This window comes from Tachysurus vachellii, chromosome 5 (assembly GCF_030014155.1).
Source record: "Tachysurus vachellii isolate PV-2020 chromosome 5, HZAU_Pvac_v1, whole genome shotgun sequence".
NCBI classification, from domain to species: Eukaryota; Metazoa; Chordata; class Actinopteri; order Siluriformes; family Bagridae; genus Tachysurus; species Tachysurus vachellii.
Window position 1 is genome coordinate 22,507,793 of NC_083464.1, and position 19,757 is coordinate 22,527,549.

Below are 19,757 nucleotides of genomic sequence, written 5' to 3' on the forward strand. Positions count from 1 at the left end.
TATAATTTTATCAACAGTGCTTGTTGCACATGATTGTTGTAAAATTTCTGGTTATTATTTGGAACAGTAATGCCCTCCTAAAAGCCAGACAAAAGGCATCTTAATACTATAAAAATGCTAAAGTAATCTTAAAAATGACAGAAGCTACTATTTCCTGTTAAGAAGTGGCTTTCAAATACAGGCTAATGCTATTACATTAGCACGAATACATCTATTTAAATATCCACGTCACATGTATCCACATGTTATACCATGATTACTTTCAATGCTTAATACTATTCAAGTAGCCTATTACTTGCATTACCAACAGCAACATCTATTAGTATGTTTTTTTCTGTGCTGAAAGTGGATAGCATATTTTCGATCTTTTCGTGAGACAAACTGTATCTACCAACTCACGAATATGACATTTCAAAATAATTTGCTAATAAATTTCACCATATTTTTAACATGACAAATTAAACAGCTAATTAAATTTATTTGAAATGCGCCGCAGTAGAAGTGCACACGCCTTCTGAGCCCGAAACGATGTTGAAAGACTGCGGTCAGTGGCTAGTAGATCATATCTCAACTATTCCATGGCACTTATTGCCGTATAAAACTTACATATGGCTCAAGTAATGATTGTCTTTATTTCTAAAACATGTCTGTAATATTTTATGTCACCTTTTGCTGCTATAAACATTACGTGTTTGCCACAAGCAAGGTGTGAAATCTGCAAAATCTTGCATTTCTTAATCATTACCGCATTAGCAGGCTGGGGTTATTTAGGCTTGGAGAATTATTTATTTTTTTTATGAAGTCGCATTCCTTAAAAAAAAAATAATTATAATACACTTTCAAAACATTTTCAGAGTAATATTGATACATACATTAGGGCCGTGAGCGTTGTAATGAAATACCTAAAAGATTTATTATTATAAGAAGAATAAACCTAATTTGACAAATAAAACAAATTCGCTCTCATAGAAGCATAGAGCCCTGCCATTAACAATTTTACTGCAAAATGGAGGCTATGTGAAGCTCTGGTTTAGGCGACCCCTTTATTGTTCTCTCCTATGGTCACGTGTCCGTGTCATCCAATCCTGTCTCGGCCGCTGTTCAACTTATCAAAGGTCTGTAGTTCACAGTGAAGTCGACCGTTCCTAGATTTGCAGATTCCGTGCTTGTGTCTATTCCGTGGTGAGGATTGTACGCACGGTCGCGCCTGTGTGCGTTGTTTTTTTTTTGTTATGTCGACCCTGGGCACTCTGGGTTACTACGCCGACTCGCACATTCCTCACGAGGACGATGATCATTTGGCGCCGCGGTTCCCAACTGCACCGGTGATACAGAGCCAAGCTCGAGAGTCATCTCTTTCTGAATATGGTGAGCCCGATTCGTACCCTTTCCAAAGCAAGTCGGCTATTTTTGGCGCTTCGTGGAGCCCCGTGCCCGTACAACCGCCGGGCGGTGCATCTATCGCATACCATCCTTACATACATCAACCGTGTCCGACAGTAGAGTCGGATGGAGCGTCTGCGCGCGCTTGGGCGCTCGAGACCCTTTCTGCGTCCGTGCCTTTCGCCGGATTATCGACAGATGTGCATCACGATATAAAACTCGAGCCCTTGGTCGGGAGCGGTGAGTGCACCACGCTGGATGCACGGACTCTAATGCCCCCTGATGCTCAAAACAACGCGAACTCTGCGGTGAAGGAGGCGGATCTGAGCCATGCGGATGTGACAGAGCCAAGCGACGAGAAAACGTTAGCGGAGACTAAGCCGGATCTGGACCCGAGTAAGTGCAGCTCTGCATCATCTGGCTTCCAGATTCTGTAATAGTCTAAACCGTTACCCAGCTGCGCAATTTGACTTGAAGGGTAACTTCAACGCGGCATACTGTAAATTAGAAATCAGTGGTGTGTCTGCAGACAGCACTGTGCTCAGCCATTGGTGGCATCTGTTCCGTAATTTATACAGCATTGCAATCTAAACATATCGGATAATTTAATCTTTTCTGCACCACACTGTTTTCACAAACTATGCAGATTATTTCCTGCATGTCTAAATATAGTTGTTACCTAGTGCTTGCTGAACGCATTTAGTTTCAAATTCCGTTAATATTTTATTGTCCTCCAACATCATATAAAATCAGTATCAGACTGTGTGCTGGGTGCCACAATTTTTGACAATAACGAGCTATATAGTAACTGCTATCTTCGAATGTTCCCTGTTTTTGTGTAACGCCTTTCGTCCATATCACGTCTCACCCTCTTCCTCCAGACAAAAAACTTTAATTAGTGCCATAAAACACACTGGACACGATTAACAAAGATTTGCCCAAGATTTCAAAGGCCTTTTTTCCCCTTAAACTTAATGCCCTCGCAAAATATTTTGCACAACAAATAAAAAAACCCAAACTAAACAAAACAAAACTAATATAAAATAAAATGCTGAAAACAGCAAATTGTCTGCCTACTTTGAACAGGCATTTATTAGGCTGTACATCTTTCCTTTGCAGGCTAATCGCGCACCAACCAGCCACAGGTCATAAAATGGCCGCAGTCTATTCCTGAGGGCAATATCACTACCTCTGTTTTTCCTTTTTCCGAACCTTCTTTCAGATAACCCTGCGTCCAACTGGCTACATGCGAAGTCCACGAGAAAAAAACGATGCCCATACACTAAGCATCAGACTCTCGAGCTGGAGAAGGAGTTTCTCTTTAATATGTACCTGTCTCGTGACCGTAGATACGAAGTGGCAAGACTGCTAAATCTCACCGAGAGACAAGTTAAAATATGGTTCCAAAATCGTAGGATGAAGATGAAGAAATGCAACAAAAATCGCCCGAAAGACATCTGAAGTTAAGGAGTACTGATGAGTGCACACACTGCAATGTTTTGGACAGCTTTCGTTCCTGCGCACACTACATGCCTCTACAACAACATAAACAAAAACAACAACAAAATTCATTTCCAACATTTTTCGGTGTGAGAATGTGCCGGTTTAACCGATTGCGTTTTGTTATAAGGCTGTTTGTTAGTCCTCTTGTGTCGTGTTTGCTTGTAGTAGGTCCAAGTGTTTATAATCGTGTACATTTTGAGCCTCATTCAGATTTGAGGAACTTTCCATGTAGGCTACTGATTTCAGGGACATATACTAAATGCTCGATATATTTAATATTGTTGATTTGCATGAGTGTCAGTTGCTTTTTAAAAATGCCAGAATGACTTCTGTCCAGATATTTAATGTTTAATGTAATGTTTAATGTAACTACCTAGATGTATTTGAACTACCTATTTGCAGTATGAAAATAAGTGTTTTGTCATTGAGACATTGGTGAATTTTGTATCATAAACATGCTTGAATTTTTTTGTGACTGGAAAAAGCCTGTACACATAAATACCTCAAATCATCAGTTAGCTTAGCCATTTTCAATTCAAAGTTCATCTGTGTAGATGAAAAATAAAGTGTAGAAAATGTAATATTTTGTAATAGTTTGTTTCTATAACTTTTTTTAATTAATTATTTTTTTACATGAAAAAAAAACATTTACAATAATTATATTATAAAATAGTATACACTTATATCAGCAATATTAGTGGTAGAATAGATTAGAAGAATCCATAATAATATATTGTATAAGAATATATTCATATAACAAAAATATTGGATACAATCGAGAATATAAGGGAGTTGAATAACGTAGTCTGGAAATTCAATTAAAATCGATATATATTCTTAAACCTGTGCTGCGCAGGAAGTTTCAAAATAGGAAAAATTTGACTACTTCAAAACTCTACGTCATCTTTACTGTCCCAAATTCAACTTTTCATCATTTATATACGATAACAAATTCCCTGTTTCGTGTCTCGTTTGTGTCACATAAATCAGGTTTAGTTTGTTGTCCGTGGACAGGCTTGAGTGCGTTATGTGTACGTGCATTCGCAAATGATATTGGTGGCTATACCGACAATAAACCACAGTCACAGTCTTAACAGTTTATGGGCTGCAAATTGATTGAATGCCGTCCTGTAGGAATTTTTCAAACGCCATTTCCTTATCGTCATCAATATAATAACACACACGGGCTATATTGTGTGACAAACATGGGGTGTGCGCAATTATAGAAGCAGCGGTGTACCGCATATAGGTTGCATCATAAAACTTTAACACAAATCACCTCGAGCACACACAAACACACGACCACGCACGCATTTTCTTTGAAGCTATAGGAGAGATATCAGGTCACAGTAAGGTACAATAGGAAAGGTTATCATTTTATCCGTCTCTAACAGCTGTAAAGGAACAATGCTTTGGAGACATTCTCTTGATTATTGCACTACAGGCTGTGCCTTCAAAGCTGTAGGCACAGACAGCACCATAAAACCCAAGGCTTTTCGCACTGTCTGGCTTTTTCTCTGCTAATTACTTTATTACAGCAACAATGACGACACTCCAGAACGGGTCGTCCGTTTGGTAACAACAAACAAAGGCACAGAGAAAAAAACAGACATTTTGACCCATAGGCCCTGCGAGACTTGTAATTCGCTCTAGCCTATGTTCACTAATCCTTACAGTTTCAAGAGCAATTAAAAATTCTTCAAAATCAATAAAAAAATCAAAGGGATCGAATGAAAAAAAAAACCCCACAAAGCTAAGTCATTATATGTATGATACGCAAAGGAATCGAGAAAAGACACGCAGCTTATTAGACATATCGGATACCAAAGAACAATTAATATCAGATTTCCAGTGTTCAACAGTACAAAAAGAATAGACATAATATTGAGTGAGTATAATACGTTAAATTTGATTATTATTGTTTGGGTTCTTTGACACATTCTACTATCTAGGCTACAGTTAACAGTGCAGAAAGATGCTGCACAGTCACAATGGTAGCCATTGCTGTAACCCATAATAACCGCCAGGTGGAGGCAACGTCCAGGTCAAAACTTACAACAAAAAATGTGCCTTTCAGTAGGACTAATGTATGTAATTTGCGGCAACTGACTGACCCAAAGGATGCATTTTGTGTAGAGGAAAATTTTACCTATGCTATGTCTTGACTCTAGAGGCGATAAAAAAATGCTTCTTTTATTCAAATTACAGCTTAAACCTGATATAAACAATGATTACAATGCGTAAAATTGGCCTACATAAATATAAATCAAATAGGTTACTCTACACCGTCTGTAGCACACCCTGACCATGAGCTGCCAAACTTCTTGTTGACTGCACGTCAGCAATCACCTGAAATATGATTGACAATCACGTGACTGAAATGACGGAAATGGTTGAACTCCACCGAATGATGCTTGATTATTTCCATTTTAGGAATACCAAAACCCATCATAGACTGTTTATATAACTATACTACTAACTACATTAGCCCACAACATACTAACCAACATCTTAAGTTGTTATTTTTTGTTTATACTCTAAATACATACTGGCTAGGTATATTCTCATAAATTGATTAATTTTAAATTGTCTTTTATATTACCTCATTGGACTTATAACCTACATTATTGTATACTTTATTGTCTATCTCAGTGTATAATATACTGTATGAAAAAAAAAACAGTTCTGAAACATGTTTACCAGGTTGTCTGTAATATGGTAAATCATTTATTAGCCAAAAGTTGGTTTTATTTATTTATCACAGTAGAATTAAAAATCGTTAGGCTTGTAGTCGTGAAGTGCTCCCAGAAATAAATTGTCTTGAACAAAATTGAGGAGTCGAGAACCTGCGCAACTACCGCTAGAGGCAGTGTTGAGCTTTTCAGCTAAGATTTATAGCCCACTGTTGGTCTCAGCTTCTGCAGATCGTATATGTTACCTCATGGAAATGAATATTTATGGAAACTAATTATTATTCACTATAGCACACTAATTTTAAATAATCGCAATGTCTTGCTTTTTGACAATGAATAAGTAATGTTGACCATATATAGGTTGCACATATTTGTGTACATAGAGTTAAAATAGGATTTGTTTGTATTATTTTACTTCTGGATAAATAATGTGTCCAAAATATGCAAGTCACATGTTTTCAAGTCAAACCTTACAAAGGAGCTTACATTTAAAAGCCTTCTAGCATCCATGAGACTTCCGTGAGGGCTAGTTTTCAGTGCTCTTTCCTGACCCTACGACCCGCAATACATCAAACTCGAGGTCAGCTCCAGACAAGCAGGGTCTTTTTCGTTGTGCTCTGGTGCAAGATGTTCAAGCATTGGCTGTATGGATCAGCACCTGGTTTCAGTAGGGGTTCAGTGACATGGTCATAACATCACATTCTACAGAGCCATGGTCATGTTCTGGTCACGTATACAGAACCATTAGATAATAGAAGAAATATTACAAGCGTTTTTTAATTTTAACAATATCAATAATGTATAAATAAAATATAATGTATAATCAAAAAGACGCACAATAATCTATCTTTATTACTATTTTTACTGTGCATTGTGGGCCATTATGGCGTAAATAATACAAGGGATGTTTGGTGTCATTGTGCTGTCATAGAAAGCATTAACCAAGTGTGGCTTTGATATATTTTTAATACATGTACATTAATGACATTGTCATATAAATACGCATTATAATATCCAGAAGGGTATATCCTCCATACTGTGCTGCCCAAGTGATGAGCAATTATTATGAAAACATAGATCTAAAATGCGTTTTTAAATAATGAGAGAATCAATGACAGAAATGAGACGCAAGCATGTGAACAAATATAGATAACGGTATTACAAACGGTATTATAACACAAATCTGTCTAATTTATAATAATATAAATAAAATTCGAATAAAATACATTCAATTATAATAAGCAAAACAGGGACAATGTTCTCATTACACGAGGCTTTCTTTCTGAATTTGATTTTCTGATATTCTGAAAACTTATTTGATTGTTCAATGGAACAATCTTCTTATTACTAGAATTCTAAACTAAATAAAAAAACATCAAATTATACTGTGTATATTTCAGCCAAGCTCAGATAAACTATAAGAATGTAGACGATAATTGGAGTCGCATGACACAGTAAATGGCAAATGTAGACAAATCTGTCCAAAATAATGAAGGACAGTATGTATACCAAATACTTTTAAAGGATTGGAGCACAATATAATGTTTAGTTCATGTTATTCAGCCCTGGGTTATGCTGTAGAAAAAGGCGATTTTACAGCGTCATAATCTGTTTTTAAAAAAACCTTTTATGGTCTATATTGCCGGAAATGACAGACACCTCCAGAAGAACAATGGTGGTATGGATCTCATTTACAGCTTTGTGTGTGTATGTATGTGTGTGTGTGTGTGTGTGTGTGTGTGTGTGTGTGTGTGAGTGGGCTGAGGGTCATCCATCAAGCTCTACTGTCGAGCGCTGCCTCTGCACACACTATAAACAGACCATATACGCCTCAGCTTCACGCATTTACACAGCATCCACGGAAGAAGGAAGAAATAAACAATATCGAATTGCATTAAAAATACATAAAAAATATACATAAAAATGAATATTAAATATATATATATTAATTTTAAATAAATAAATTTATATATAAATATATATACTGCATGTGTGTGTTTGTGTGTGTGTGTATGTATGTATGTATGTATGTATGTATGTATGTATGTATGTATATGTGGTCTTACTTTGGTGGTGTTTTCCAGAAATGTTTTGAACAAACTTCAGCAACGCTATGAGGCCAGATGACACAATCGTATGTAATAATAATTAAAACTTATTTTTGTACCTTTGGTTAACTTATCGTAGTGCACAGTTTTCGAAAATGGCTAAATAAAAAGCAGTAATGTGTCAGAGTGATTTTAACAACAGTGTCAGCAAAAACTAATACTACTAGTAGTTTTTTTTATTATTATTAATAATAATAATAATAATAATAATAATAATAAGAATAAGAAGAAGAAGAAGAAGAAGAAGAAGAAGAAGAAGAAGAAGAAGAAGAAGAAAACGACAATACGAAACAAAACTAAAACTAAATATTTATTAACAGTAAATTCAAGATGTTTTATAAAAAATATTAAATCTCTTCATTTGCTGCATGAGGAAGTTTTCCCTTTTAATTATGATGATTTTTGCAATGTCTACGATCAGCATTGACTGTTACGTCTAACAGACGGCGAGCGAGCGCAACCGTGCCAGACCCTCACAAAGACATTGCGCTGGGAAATATAGATAAAACAGAAGAATAACCTTATACCTAAGAATAAGCCCAACGTTATTTAATCAACTTTACAATGAAAAAAATCAAAGAATCATCTTTTTGATAAAGAGATGCATTGAAATATAAATGTCAAAATATCTGGGAAACCCTAAGCCTAAATGATCATTTCTGATAAGTCTCTGAGCCATTTAAAAAAGGGGGATATAATATATTGGGTCACTGTGTATTTGTATATAACGATGTATATTTTATTACAACAACAACAGCAATACTACTTCCCCTACTCCTACTCCTCCTCCTCCTCCTCCTCCTCCTACTACTACTACTACTACTAATAATAATAATAATAATAATAATAATAATAATAATAATAATAATAGACAAAGAAGAAGAAGAAGAAGAAGATGATGAAGAAGAAGAAGAAGAAGAAGAACAAGAACAACAACAACAACAAGAAACATTAATGTTGCTAATTGTATGCTTCCAAAACATTTCCAGTAATCACACAACTGAATTCATGCAATACAATTTCAATGTTTAAAAAGATTAAGCTTTTGTATTACATGACAACGGGTTAGGTATAATGTATACACAGAGTAACCTGAACGAAAATCTCTTTCGGATATATAGATATACAATTTAGTTAAGAGAATCACTAGACCTGAAAACTGAAAACAAATACAGACTAATTAAGCAATCTATTAATGTGTCCTGAATATAAAGGTTATGTTGAGTTAATTTAATTGTCCATCCTGAACTGTTATTGCTTATATCGTGAGAAAGCACGCCAACTTTGCCGCTTGGTAGAAAATGTGTAGGAAGGAGTGTGGATTTTTTTGAAGAATGCCTACACCCACTTCTTTCTCACACAATACATCCAGAGTAATTGCTGAAAAAATCCTTTTTTTTCTTCTCACAGTCTTTGGTAAAATATCCATTTAGAAATCCTTTCCCCATTCTCTCTTTTCCTACACTAGAATAAAACAGGGCAAACGAATATATTGTCCACGATCAAGCAAATATCCTTCTCTTGCATATCCGGTTTGAAATTGAAATGAAGATCAATCCGTTTTGAGATCAAATTTTTTAAGATCGAATGTACAACAGAGAGACTCACATCGCGATCCCTATGCTGTTTCCTTCTTCCTGGGCACATATGATCTAAGAGAGGGCTAGATGGTTTAAATGTGTTTCTTAGGGCACGAAGCTGTCAGACCTTTTGGCGAGCAAGATTGATAGCGCGCAGGCTTCCAGGGCTCTTTGTTTGGAATATAAGCAATAAAGAGCTCATGGCCCACTGCCACTTACAGCTGAAAACAGCATAGGTATAAAGTCACTGATCAATCTGGGTCCGTATTTATGCGTTTATTTTGCATTCATACATATTTTAAATACTCATCAAGACCAAGTATCATTTCAGCCTTATTCAAATCCTCAATGTCACTGTGAGGTCAGTTAAGGCAACAACATACACCTTCATAATTGCAAAAAGAATACGTATCACATACTGCTAGGAATGTAGCCACTTTTGTAGGACACCATTTTGCGTTTAAATGCAAGGCAAAATATTTTTAAAATATTTATTGTAAAAAACATATATTACAAAATCATACTAAACCATACATCTTAAAGAAATGAGACCGTTCCAGTATCCCATTATAAAAATGCCCAATTTCAAGAACACCCAAACCCAAATGTGTTATTATACAATTGAATCAATTTAATTAAATCAATATAAGATTATTAATTTGAGACAATACCCATGTAAATGCCCGTGTAACACCTTCATGTACGCGCGTGCACAACCCCTGTGCGCGTGAACTGCAGACTGAAATTTTACTGACCCTTGTGAACGCGCACACAAGAGTGCACGTACAAGGGTTCATACGCATGCGTGTATTTGGGAACGCGCGTTGTCTGACAAAAGTTCGTGGTAAAACTCGATCGCAAGATTAATGGGTTTCTTTTGAGCATGACGGTTGGTGGATCTTATGTGGTGAGTTTTTTTATGTGGTGTGGCCCACAATCCAATTTGAGTTGGAAAAATACTTCGAAGGAAGTAGGCGGCGAGCATTTTCTTATAAATATTATTATTATTTATCTTATTTATATTTGATATTACATTTAAGAAATAGCTATACTTATTAGCTGGCGAGCATGTGGATAAACTGCTCACAAAATGCGCAAATAAACTAGCCCGTCCCTGAGAATGAGGCGTTCCTCTTCGACTTTTCTCGATCAATCACGCGGACAGTGGCTCCTTTTGATTAAACCCCAAATTGTCATTGGACAGAGGTAATCATGTGACAAGCAATACGGTCCAATTTCAACCTTGTCTCCATGAAAGCAGTTTAATGGTATCGCGGTCCCCATACGGCCGTAATCAGCAAAATAGTGATTTTTTTTTTTACACCGGGCACAATATTTCATTATTTCTTCTAAGGTCCCAAATCTGTGCGCGGGGAATTCCTTTAAGACTCGGAGGAGATGAATTACGAATTCGAGCGAGAGACGGGGTTTATCAATAGTCAGCCGTCGCTCGCTGAGTGCCTGACATCTTTTCCCCCTGTCGCTGATGCATTTCAAAGTTCATCAATCAAGAGCTCGACGCTTTCACGCTCGACACTGATTCCTCCTCCTTTCGAGCAGACCATTCCCAGGCTGAACCCGGGCAGCCATCCTCGCCAGAGCCGCCCAAAGCAGAACCCGAACGGCGTGTGCCCGCTGCCCGCCGCCTCGTTACCCCCGGAGTACCCGTGGATGAAGGAGAAAAAAGCTTCAAAGAAAAACCAGACCTCAGCTGCAGCCACAACCGACCCTGCACCACTCTACTTCTCTCCGGAAGGTAATAAAATTGAAATCCTATTCCAAGACTTTAAATTTCATTTCAATTTTACATAATGTTATACATATATTTAAGTTATATTCAAGGAGTTATGGGCAAATGTCGGTCGAAATTGTTCTCGCCTTGGTTCATCTGATCTCAATAGTGTATGCAATATTTACTATGTGAAATCATGACAAATTATTTGCTAGGGAGGGTGTTTTTGCACAACTCCTAAACTTAGTGTGTGCTACTTGTAGCGCAGGGCGTGAATTTTAATATTTGACAGTAATGAAGAGTGATAGATTGGTATTACTCAAGTCGGCAGCTGGCGTGTTCATTAATCTTCTCGCGGGCTCGTCCGCACTCACACCGCACACATCACACACACACACGCACACACACACACACACACACACACACACACACACACACACACACACACACACACACACACACACACACACACACTGCTTCTGGCACCGGGGCCGAGGACACAAATTATTCTCGTGCCGTGGCTTCATTCCCACCGACGATTTATGCCCCTTGCGAACCGCAATATATTGGACAAGTTTTGTGAGGTCAGCTGTATAGCCCTGGAGCGCGTTGTTAACAAAGGACGTGTGGTAATTAGTGGCATATTGATAATATATAACGTTGCAATGGGTGTGCAGGTTCGCCGGAGGTTTCTGATGGTGGCGGAGGTGGCGGTGGCACACGCAGACTGAGAACGGCCTACACCAACACACAGCTGCTGGAGCTCGAGAAAGAGTTCCACTTCAACAAGTACCTGTGCCGACCACGGAGGGTAGAGATCGCCGCGTTGCTGGACCTCACGGAGAGGCAAGTAAAAGTTTGGTTTCAGAACCGGCGCATGAAGCATAAGCGCCAGACGCAGTGCAAGGAGAACCAGAACGGCGAGACGAGAGCTACGAGCCTGGAGGAAAACACAGCCCATGGCAAGGTTTTTTACGAACAATCAGGAACGAACGCCGTTTCCGGGGCTCTCTTGGAGAACGAGAGTTACGCGTTCCAGCAGAACACTACGCAAAATGGACACAATGGAGACTCTCCAAGCTCTACTGTTTCGCCCCTGAACAGCAATGACAAAAATCTGAAACATTTTCCCAACCCGTCACCCACTGTTCCCGTGTGCGCCCCTACAATGGCTATGGACGGCGCAGCTGCTAGGGACAATAGCACTTCCCCAGGCCTGGACGGCCCCATGCACGACTTTCACGTTTTCTCCACAGATTCCTGCCTGCATCTTTCAGATGCCATCTCTCCGAGTGTGTCTGAGACGGTGGACAGCCCCATGGGTTTAGGAACGGACTCATTTGATTTCTTCTCGGAGACGCTGACGACGATCGACTTACAACATTTGAATTACTAACAATTTTTGAACACAAGGGAGCCCCGTTATCTTTCTCTACGTTGACGGATGGTCAGTCTGTTTTAATTATAACGTTTGAAAATTAGGCCTAGACCATTAGCCTTCGAAGGGTTAAGTTTAATATGAGTGATTGAATGATTATTTGTGTTTACAACGCAAAAAAACAAACAAAAAAGAGTGATATTTTTCGTTTTATTTTTGTATAATCTTTGCGGCTGTGTGCCATATTTTCTTAAAATAAACTTTTTACATTGCTGAAGATAAAGCGAGGCCGCTGTGTTGCACAATTTTTGTAATACTTTGCTCCGCGCTAAAATGAAATTAATTCTAATAAACAAACAAAGAAACAAAAAAAATCATATAATAATGAGAAACAAAATGTAGTTATATGCTGTGGCATAAGGTGATATTCGGTCTAGTGCGATTTAAAAAAAAAATCTATTTTCTAACAGAAATATCTTTTGTTTCGGAAGAACCCAGAATTTCTGAAGTGCCATAAATATTAAATATTGTTGTGTATGTACATATAAAATCTCTGTAACACAATGAATGTTAACAAATGTAAGCTTATTGTAAATAACCACCACATGGGCTACATAGTTTAATAGAAGCTAAATACAGGCAGAATATAAAATGTCTCTTTTTTAATAACCAACATTTTACAAAAATGTTAGCAGCCTTCGGCCTAAACTGTTGCATATTAGATTCCATTAGGCCTACATGTGCATCAAAATAACAACAAAAAAAAAAAAAAAAAACCACAAAATAAATAAATAAATAAAACCGTAAGTCATGAAAGAGATGTATGTCCATGCTGGTGCATGGCCGAGAAAACAAACTCGCTGTATCGGAAAACATGGGTAGGTCCCTGTCCAAAAGCTGTAGCGTTCAAGAGTTTAGCAATTAAATTTTATAGCCTATTAAACCTTCGACAGCGGGGTTAGTGTTGAAGCCGCAGTACGAGTAATTCAATCTGGAGCTGGACGGTCACTAAACTCTACTCACTTTAGTCACTTTAGTCACTAGAAGAAAATTAAACTTGTTTTAGGTTCTATTCGGGAACAAAATGTTATTTATTTATTTATTTATTTATTTAAATTCATACGTGATTAGAAGTTTATTTTATTAACCATAGGTATCGGACCATACAAACAGACTATAAAAGAAAATAAAAGTAAATAAATAAAGGGTTGTATATTACAATTTTCGAGTAAAAACATATATATATATATTCCATATATGGAATATATATGGAATATATATATATATAAAGTTACTTTTCTTTAAAGCTAACTCATGAGCCTACTTTCAGTAATAGTGCGCTGCCTAAACGTCCAGCCGGAATTCATAGCCAGTGTTTACACTCAAGTTTTTCCGTAATTACTTCACAGAAACCTTTTTACTTTCACAGTTGTTTGAATTTGAGTTTAGTGCTGTTGGCTGTAATACAGGTTTTATTTGCAAGTTTTATTAAAATCTGCATAGTTCAAAGTAAAGTTACTTTTTTTAAACGTTTTACAATTATTGCTTTATACTGACTGGATTAATTCACGACTCTACATTGAAACGACTATGTAACACCTTGCTTAAATACTTATGTAGAAGCTATAGTTTATTTTGTAGTTTTTAAGAATGTGATTAAATTGGAACTAAAAACAGACACGTAAACTATTAATAGCCCGTGCATCACTTTAAGGATGAATTTATTTCCATGTCGTGTTTATCAGTGGGCCATAGAGCTACTTTTCAAAGAGCTGAAGCGTTGCAATACCGAAGAGGGTATTAAAATGGAAATGAGTTCCCTTTACTCTCTGGGGTCTGTACACTGGTTTTATCCACAGATAATGGAGCTAGTAAAAACTGTTGACTGCATATGAACTTTTACAAGAAACTTCCCCTGTTTTTCAAGTTACAGGTCTGATTCCTGATTTCTGAAATATGATCATTGATCACATAATTAAATTCATATGATCATTGATCACATAATTAAATTCTATTAAGTGTCATTATATTTTGCAAATATTTATAAGCATAAATTAATAGACAATTAAAAGTCCAGGGATAAATGTGATAAAACATTGACCTTAATTTTCCTCAACTTCCTGAAACAGTCATGCAAACAGGCTTTGAGCCAGTATGTGGATATTCAAGCAACCCATATAACTATAAGGGATAATCAGTCTAAAATTTTGTTAGGCATAGTTATAAATTTAGGGTACTTTCTGACATATATATTTCTATATACTTGAGTGAAGCTTGTGCCACCTGACAGAAATGAATATACAGCACAATAGATGGCATTTAAAGTTTACTCACAGAGTATCCTCAGAATACACTCTTATACCTGCTGGGCATAGAGCCAAAATGAAACAGAACAACAACTTGAGTGATGTATTTGGACAGCAGAAGACACAAGATTGACGTGCTGTAGTTAGGTTACAGACGGGTGTACTCGGGGGAACTTGTTTATTCACACATAAGCTTTACCTAAAATGGTATCTCACATTTTTCTATCTATTAAGCAATCTGAATATTTTCTTTTTGTGTTTTATCATATCCATCTTATGTTATGAGAAACACTAAGTCACCTTGTATAGTGTATTATTTACTTGAAATTTAGACACGTCATGTATCAAATTTTATATCAGTAGCTCTTAAAAAATAGAATAGAATAACATTCCTTATTCCTCTCCTGTTTTCACTATTAAAAATATATTATTGCAGTAACAATAGCCAGTAACAAAAGAAGAAAATACTTAAAAAATTTCACAGCCACTATTTCACTGTTTAATGGCCTTCTTATGCCTATTAGCTGGCCATAAAGTTTGATGGTCAAATCTTGCCGCATATCCTTTGGATGTATGAATAACCATAATATAGGGAAAGATAGTGACAGTGAGTAAAAAAACTGAGTGACACAGTTTACATTTTACCTTAAAACATTTAAGCAGAGTATGACACAAAAAAAACCTTGTGCCTTTTGACTAACCGTGAGCGTTATGCTGACCTTAAGATCCGATTTTAAAAGTGCATCTTAATGTCAATGTAACTATGGATGTTTTAGCTGAAAGAATATTTGATGTCAGTATATCCTCCATTATATATACAATGCTCTATTTGCAGAAGATATAAAGACAGAAAAGTACATAGTTCCTCATTCACAGCATACTGATGACAGAAAGGGAAACCCCATGGCTCCTCCACTAGCACTGAATCTAATGCCTATGCAGCCATTTAAAGTCATAGTGTTTGACGTTCAGTGGTTTCCATGGAAACACAGCATTCATGTGTTTTTTTTTGCAGTCTGTGCATCATTCCCATGCAGGGATTTGCTTCCCAAAGGCATAACAGAAAGCAACCTTCCATAAATGGAAGAGTGTGTCTCACTTTGCACCTTCTATCAACTAAAGAGAAAGGCCTCTGGATAGCACATATTGGATGGGGCTTTTACTGTATCTCAGGTTAATTTGTTGAAGTATAAAGACAATCAAAAGAAGCAGTATGAGTTACTTATGACTCACAGCCATGGTAAACAATTGTAAGAGTATTAGCTGGAAGTATTTACACCTTAACCACATTGGTACAGTAGGTATTGTTGTTGCCTTACAGTTTCAGGATCCCTGCTCTGATCCTTGGCTTATAGTCTGAGCAGAGTTTTGCATATTCTTTGTTCACATGGACTTCCTCTCAGTTCTTCTGTTTCCTCCCAATGTCCAAAAAGGCAGCTGGGTAGATAACTATGCTAATTTTCCCCTAGATTTGAATGAGTGTATGGTATGTGTTCATGGTGGCTTGTGAGAGGCTGGCATCCTATCTAGTGTGATGTCTATTTTGTACACAGTGTTTCTGGGAACGGCTTTTGGATCTAACACTTCCCCTGCAATGATAAAGCAGTTTTTGAACGTAAATGAATGTTTAGACCTCCTTACCTAAGTCATACATTAGGCAAAGTTAAAAAACAAGAATACAAATATATATCAACTGCATAAGTGTTGCATTCTTTGGGTTAACACTAATATTGTAGACAAACTGCATATTATAATATGTTATTGTTTTGATGTTTTGGATGTAGTTTATGTTATCCTGTATATAAGAAAGAATTTCATCCAACAGCTGGATGGAAGTTGTTCACAGCTGCATACCCCACAGGTCTGAGCCAAGTTCATAAGCATTCTCTGAAGAAGTGTTGTAAGCAAAACCAGACAGTGAGGGGGTGTGTAGCTCAAAGCAACTGCATGCACATTTCTCTTACTACAGAAGCAAGGAAAGGGATGTCTTAGCTTGAATGCTTTAATAATAAATATAATGTCCATCGAAGGTGACCTTTTGTCTTCACATTGTTTTTTTTTTCAAGATGTTAGCATCAAAAGAGAGAGTTGAGGTTTCCATGTAAGCTAATTCTGAGCTATTTAAAAACACCTGAGCAGCTTAATCCTTTGAAGGCCAAAGGGTTAATGTGCCTACCCATCCACCTCGGGAGTTTTCACTTCACACATTTAATGTACCCTCCAGACATGCTGAATTACAGTGGTAAGTGCAGATTGTCACCTGTTTAACCTCCAGGCTTTAGAGGCTGCTTAGATGTTTGGATAGTGAAATGCAGCATACTGTAATTCATCTTAGTGACCTCATCTCTCTTGAGGTCACTAAGCCTTTAACCAAAGGCTTAAAATCTGCAATTATACTGACATTGTTGTGATATTTTGAATGCATCAATCTAGAGACTCAGATGGCGATAGTAAAACACCAAATTTGTGTACCTATAATCATTTCCTGTATTCATAAATATAGATTTTAACTTCGAGGTAGGAGCAACCAGGTATTAGACTTAAATATTTTCATATATTGCAAAATTCATTATACAAACAATCTTTCATAAGCCCCTGAACCACAAGTCACACAGCAGATCCTACACATCAATGATCCACCACCACATTTCACTATAAGTTTGGGGCATTTTGTTGTATGTGGCCCTCTTTTTCCTCTTTTTACATGCTGATGGTGTGCCTCACCGTAATGTTGATTTATATGTCCTCTGATCACAACACAATTCAAATAAAAAAATTTAATTAGCTTATTAAATTTTGTGGTTCCTTTCATGCTAGCAGTTTCAACATTAAACCTTGACACTGAAAAAAGATAATAAAGTAAATAAAGTGTGCAATCTTAAACTCTTCTTCCTTTCTCTCTTTACTCCAGTAAGCTCACCCCAGTTTCTGTAAAGTGTCTAAGTATTCTAAACTAAAGCTATGTATCATATCCCAGGTCATTACATTTTAACATTTTTAAAAAAAATATATATATAGTTTATATTTTTAACTTTTACTTTTACTGATGCATAACGATTTATTCATCGTATATTATTGCATTGTCCTCATTTTAAATCTTTTGGAAATATACAGTATATTGAGAGAAATTTTGATTGTAATGAAATGTTGAGAGATTGTAATGAAACAGGTTTACAATGAGGATTCTTGTTATATGAAGTTTTAGAATAAGTTTTTGTCATTTCTCATTTTAAAATTTTGTTATTTGTCCTACTGGAAGATCCAAGATTTATTTATGAGTTCAAAAAATGTTTGTTTTATAATTTTTATTTATTTATTTAAATGTGCCCAGAAGTTACTTATTTATATCATTAGGCCAGACTATTTCTGAAAGTTGCCTTTCTGATGTCGCTATCGACTTCTTGACCAAAGACATTCTAGCCTGGTTATTGATTTTAGGCTCACAGGCAGCTGCAGAAAGAATCCCTGTTCTTCTTCCATTTTGCAATGATGGTGTGCTCCAGGAAGCATTACAACCATCAGAATAGAGCATGGTTTATACATTTGCCAAAATCAACTGTATGTGCTCAATTATTTGAAATCTACAGATACTTCATTGTTCTTCATAGCTTATTCTCTGGATTGTAAAGTCATCTCAAGATAATCCAATATTTATATATAGATATTGTATGTGATTGGATTATTCTCTAAACAGCCACATCCTGAGTGCACAATAACCTTTTTAATGTTCTTGTTTTTCCTATTCTATAAAATGTTAAATTAATTTTTACTTAATTTTTAAATGTTTTAATTTCACATTAAAGATGAACAAGGTTCTTATCTTTTTTTTTTTACATGTCACAATTGTGCCATTTCAACAGTAATTGATACAGTAGATATCAATACACACACTTGTGTATATAGTAACTCATATAATTACTCTACAATCATGATGAGCAGTAAAGCATCTCACCCTGCACAAAACATTGAACCTTGAGATGGACGGACTACAACAGAGGAAGACCACATGAGGTTCCACCCCTGTCAGCCAACAACACAAATCTGAAGTTATCATGGGTAAAGACTCACCCAAACTGAGCAGTTGAAGAAAAAACCTCACCTTCTTCCAATTTGTATATCTATATACTGTACAGTGCTGAAAATATTCAGACCCATTTTATGTTTTGTTAAGCTAAAATGCTTGCATTTTTAACTGTACCCCATAATGACAAAGGAAACACATATTTGTTATATCTTTGCAAATTTAATAAAAAGAGATAACATACATACTGACATAAGTATTCAGACCCCTAACTCTTTTCTTAGTTGATATTTCTATATTTTGTTGTATACAGATTTCAGGAGGTGTTTTTCAGTCCCTGATGCTGAAAAACACAAAACACATCCACAGTATGATGCTACCACCACCTCTTAAGGTAGTGTATTATTGCACAAGTGATGAAGGCTTCCTGTTTCCTCTTGACATATCACTTGGAATTGAGGCCAAACATTTAAATCTTCATTTCATCCTAGTTTGAAGTCCTTGTTTTTGTAAATTCCAAGCAGGCTTTCATGTGTCTTGCATTTATGAGAGGCTTCACTTTGGCCAGGTTGTCATAAAGCCCATATTGGTGTAAAGTCACAGTGATGAATACCCTGACATTTTCCCCATCTCCACACATGATCTCTGGAGCTCAACTAGATGGAACATGGAGTTCTTGGTCACCTCTATGACCAAGGCTTTTCCTCCCTGACTGCTCAGTTTGGCCTGGCAGCCAGCTCTAGGGACAATTCAAGATGTTTCAAACTTCTATTTAAGGATTATCGAGGGAAGTTTACAGTTCGTTTATGCCACAGATGGATTCCAAGTCTAAAATCACACGCATAAATAAATGTATCGGAATACTTAAATCAATGTGAAATCTCAGTATTTTGAAATCTCAGTATTTTATTTTAAAGGGAAGGAATATATAGAAATAAATAAAGTCTGAATAAAGTCAGAATATCTTTTTTCATTTATTCATTCATAAAGGTTTAACTACCTTCTCACACCTTGCAGCGCCTCTCAGTCATATGTTCAGGAAAACAATAAAAA

The 19,757-nt window shown here is 36.5% G+C and overlaps 2 protein-coding genes across 4 annotated transcripts; both read left to right on the top strand.

The window, feature by feature from the left end:
- The first annotated feature begins 1,047 nt into the window (after window positions 1–1,047).
- hoxa9b (homeobox A9b) lies at window positions 1,048–3,407 on the top strand. The gene is made up of 2 exons (XM_060869302.1): window positions 1,048–1,779; window positions 2,606–3,407. The coding sequence occupies exons 1-2, from the start codon at window positions 1,233–1,235 to the stop codon at window positions 2,842–2,844; spliced, it is 786 nt and encodes a 261-aa protein (XP_060725285.1). The 5' UTR covers window positions 1,048–1,232; the 3' UTR covers window positions 2,845–3,407.
- A 6,645-nt stretch (window positions 3,408–10,052) lies between these two features.
- On the top strand, window positions 10,053–16,270 carry hoxa2b (homeobox A2b). Of its 3 annotated transcripts, none has more exons than XM_060870506.1 (3): window positions 10,053–10,174; window positions 10,828–11,023; window positions 11,677–13,532. In XM_060870506.1, the coding sequence occupies exons 1-3, from the start codon at window positions 10,151–10,153 to the stop codon at window positions 12,393–12,395; spliced, it is 939 nt and encodes a 312-aa protein (XP_060726489.1). In that variant the 5' UTR covers window positions 10,053–10,150; the 3' UTR covers window positions 12,396–13,532. The 3 variants fall into 3 exon arrangements, 2 of the variants coding, with proteins under 2 accessions (XP_060726489.1, XP_060726488.1); XM_060870505.1 differs by having other exon boundaries at window positions 10,146–10,174; window positions 10,622–11,023; XR_009648457.1 differs by lacking the exon at window positions 10,053–10,174 and adding an exon at window positions 15,699–16,270 and having other exon boundaries at window positions 10,200–11,023; window positions 11,677–12,446.
- The last annotated feature ends 3,487 nt before the right edge of the window (window positions 16,271–19,757 follow it).

Coding starts and splice junctions, on each gene's coding strand:
- hoxa2b (XM_060870505.1), top strand. CDS start 10,666: ATGAATTACGAATTCGAGCGAGAGACGGGGTTTATCAATAGTCAGCCG. Junction 11,024..11,676: donor ACTCTACTTCTCTCCGGAAG/GTAATAAAATTG, acceptor ATGGGTGTGCAG/GTTCGCCGGAGGTTTCTGAT.
- hoxa9b (XM_060869302.1), top strand. CDS start 1,233: ATGTCGACCCTGGGCACTCTGGGTTACTACGCCGACTCGCACATTCCT. Junction 1,780..2,605: donor TAAGCCGGATCTGGACCCGA/GTAAGTGCAGCT, acceptor ACCTTCTTTCAG/ATAACCCTGCGTCCAACTGG.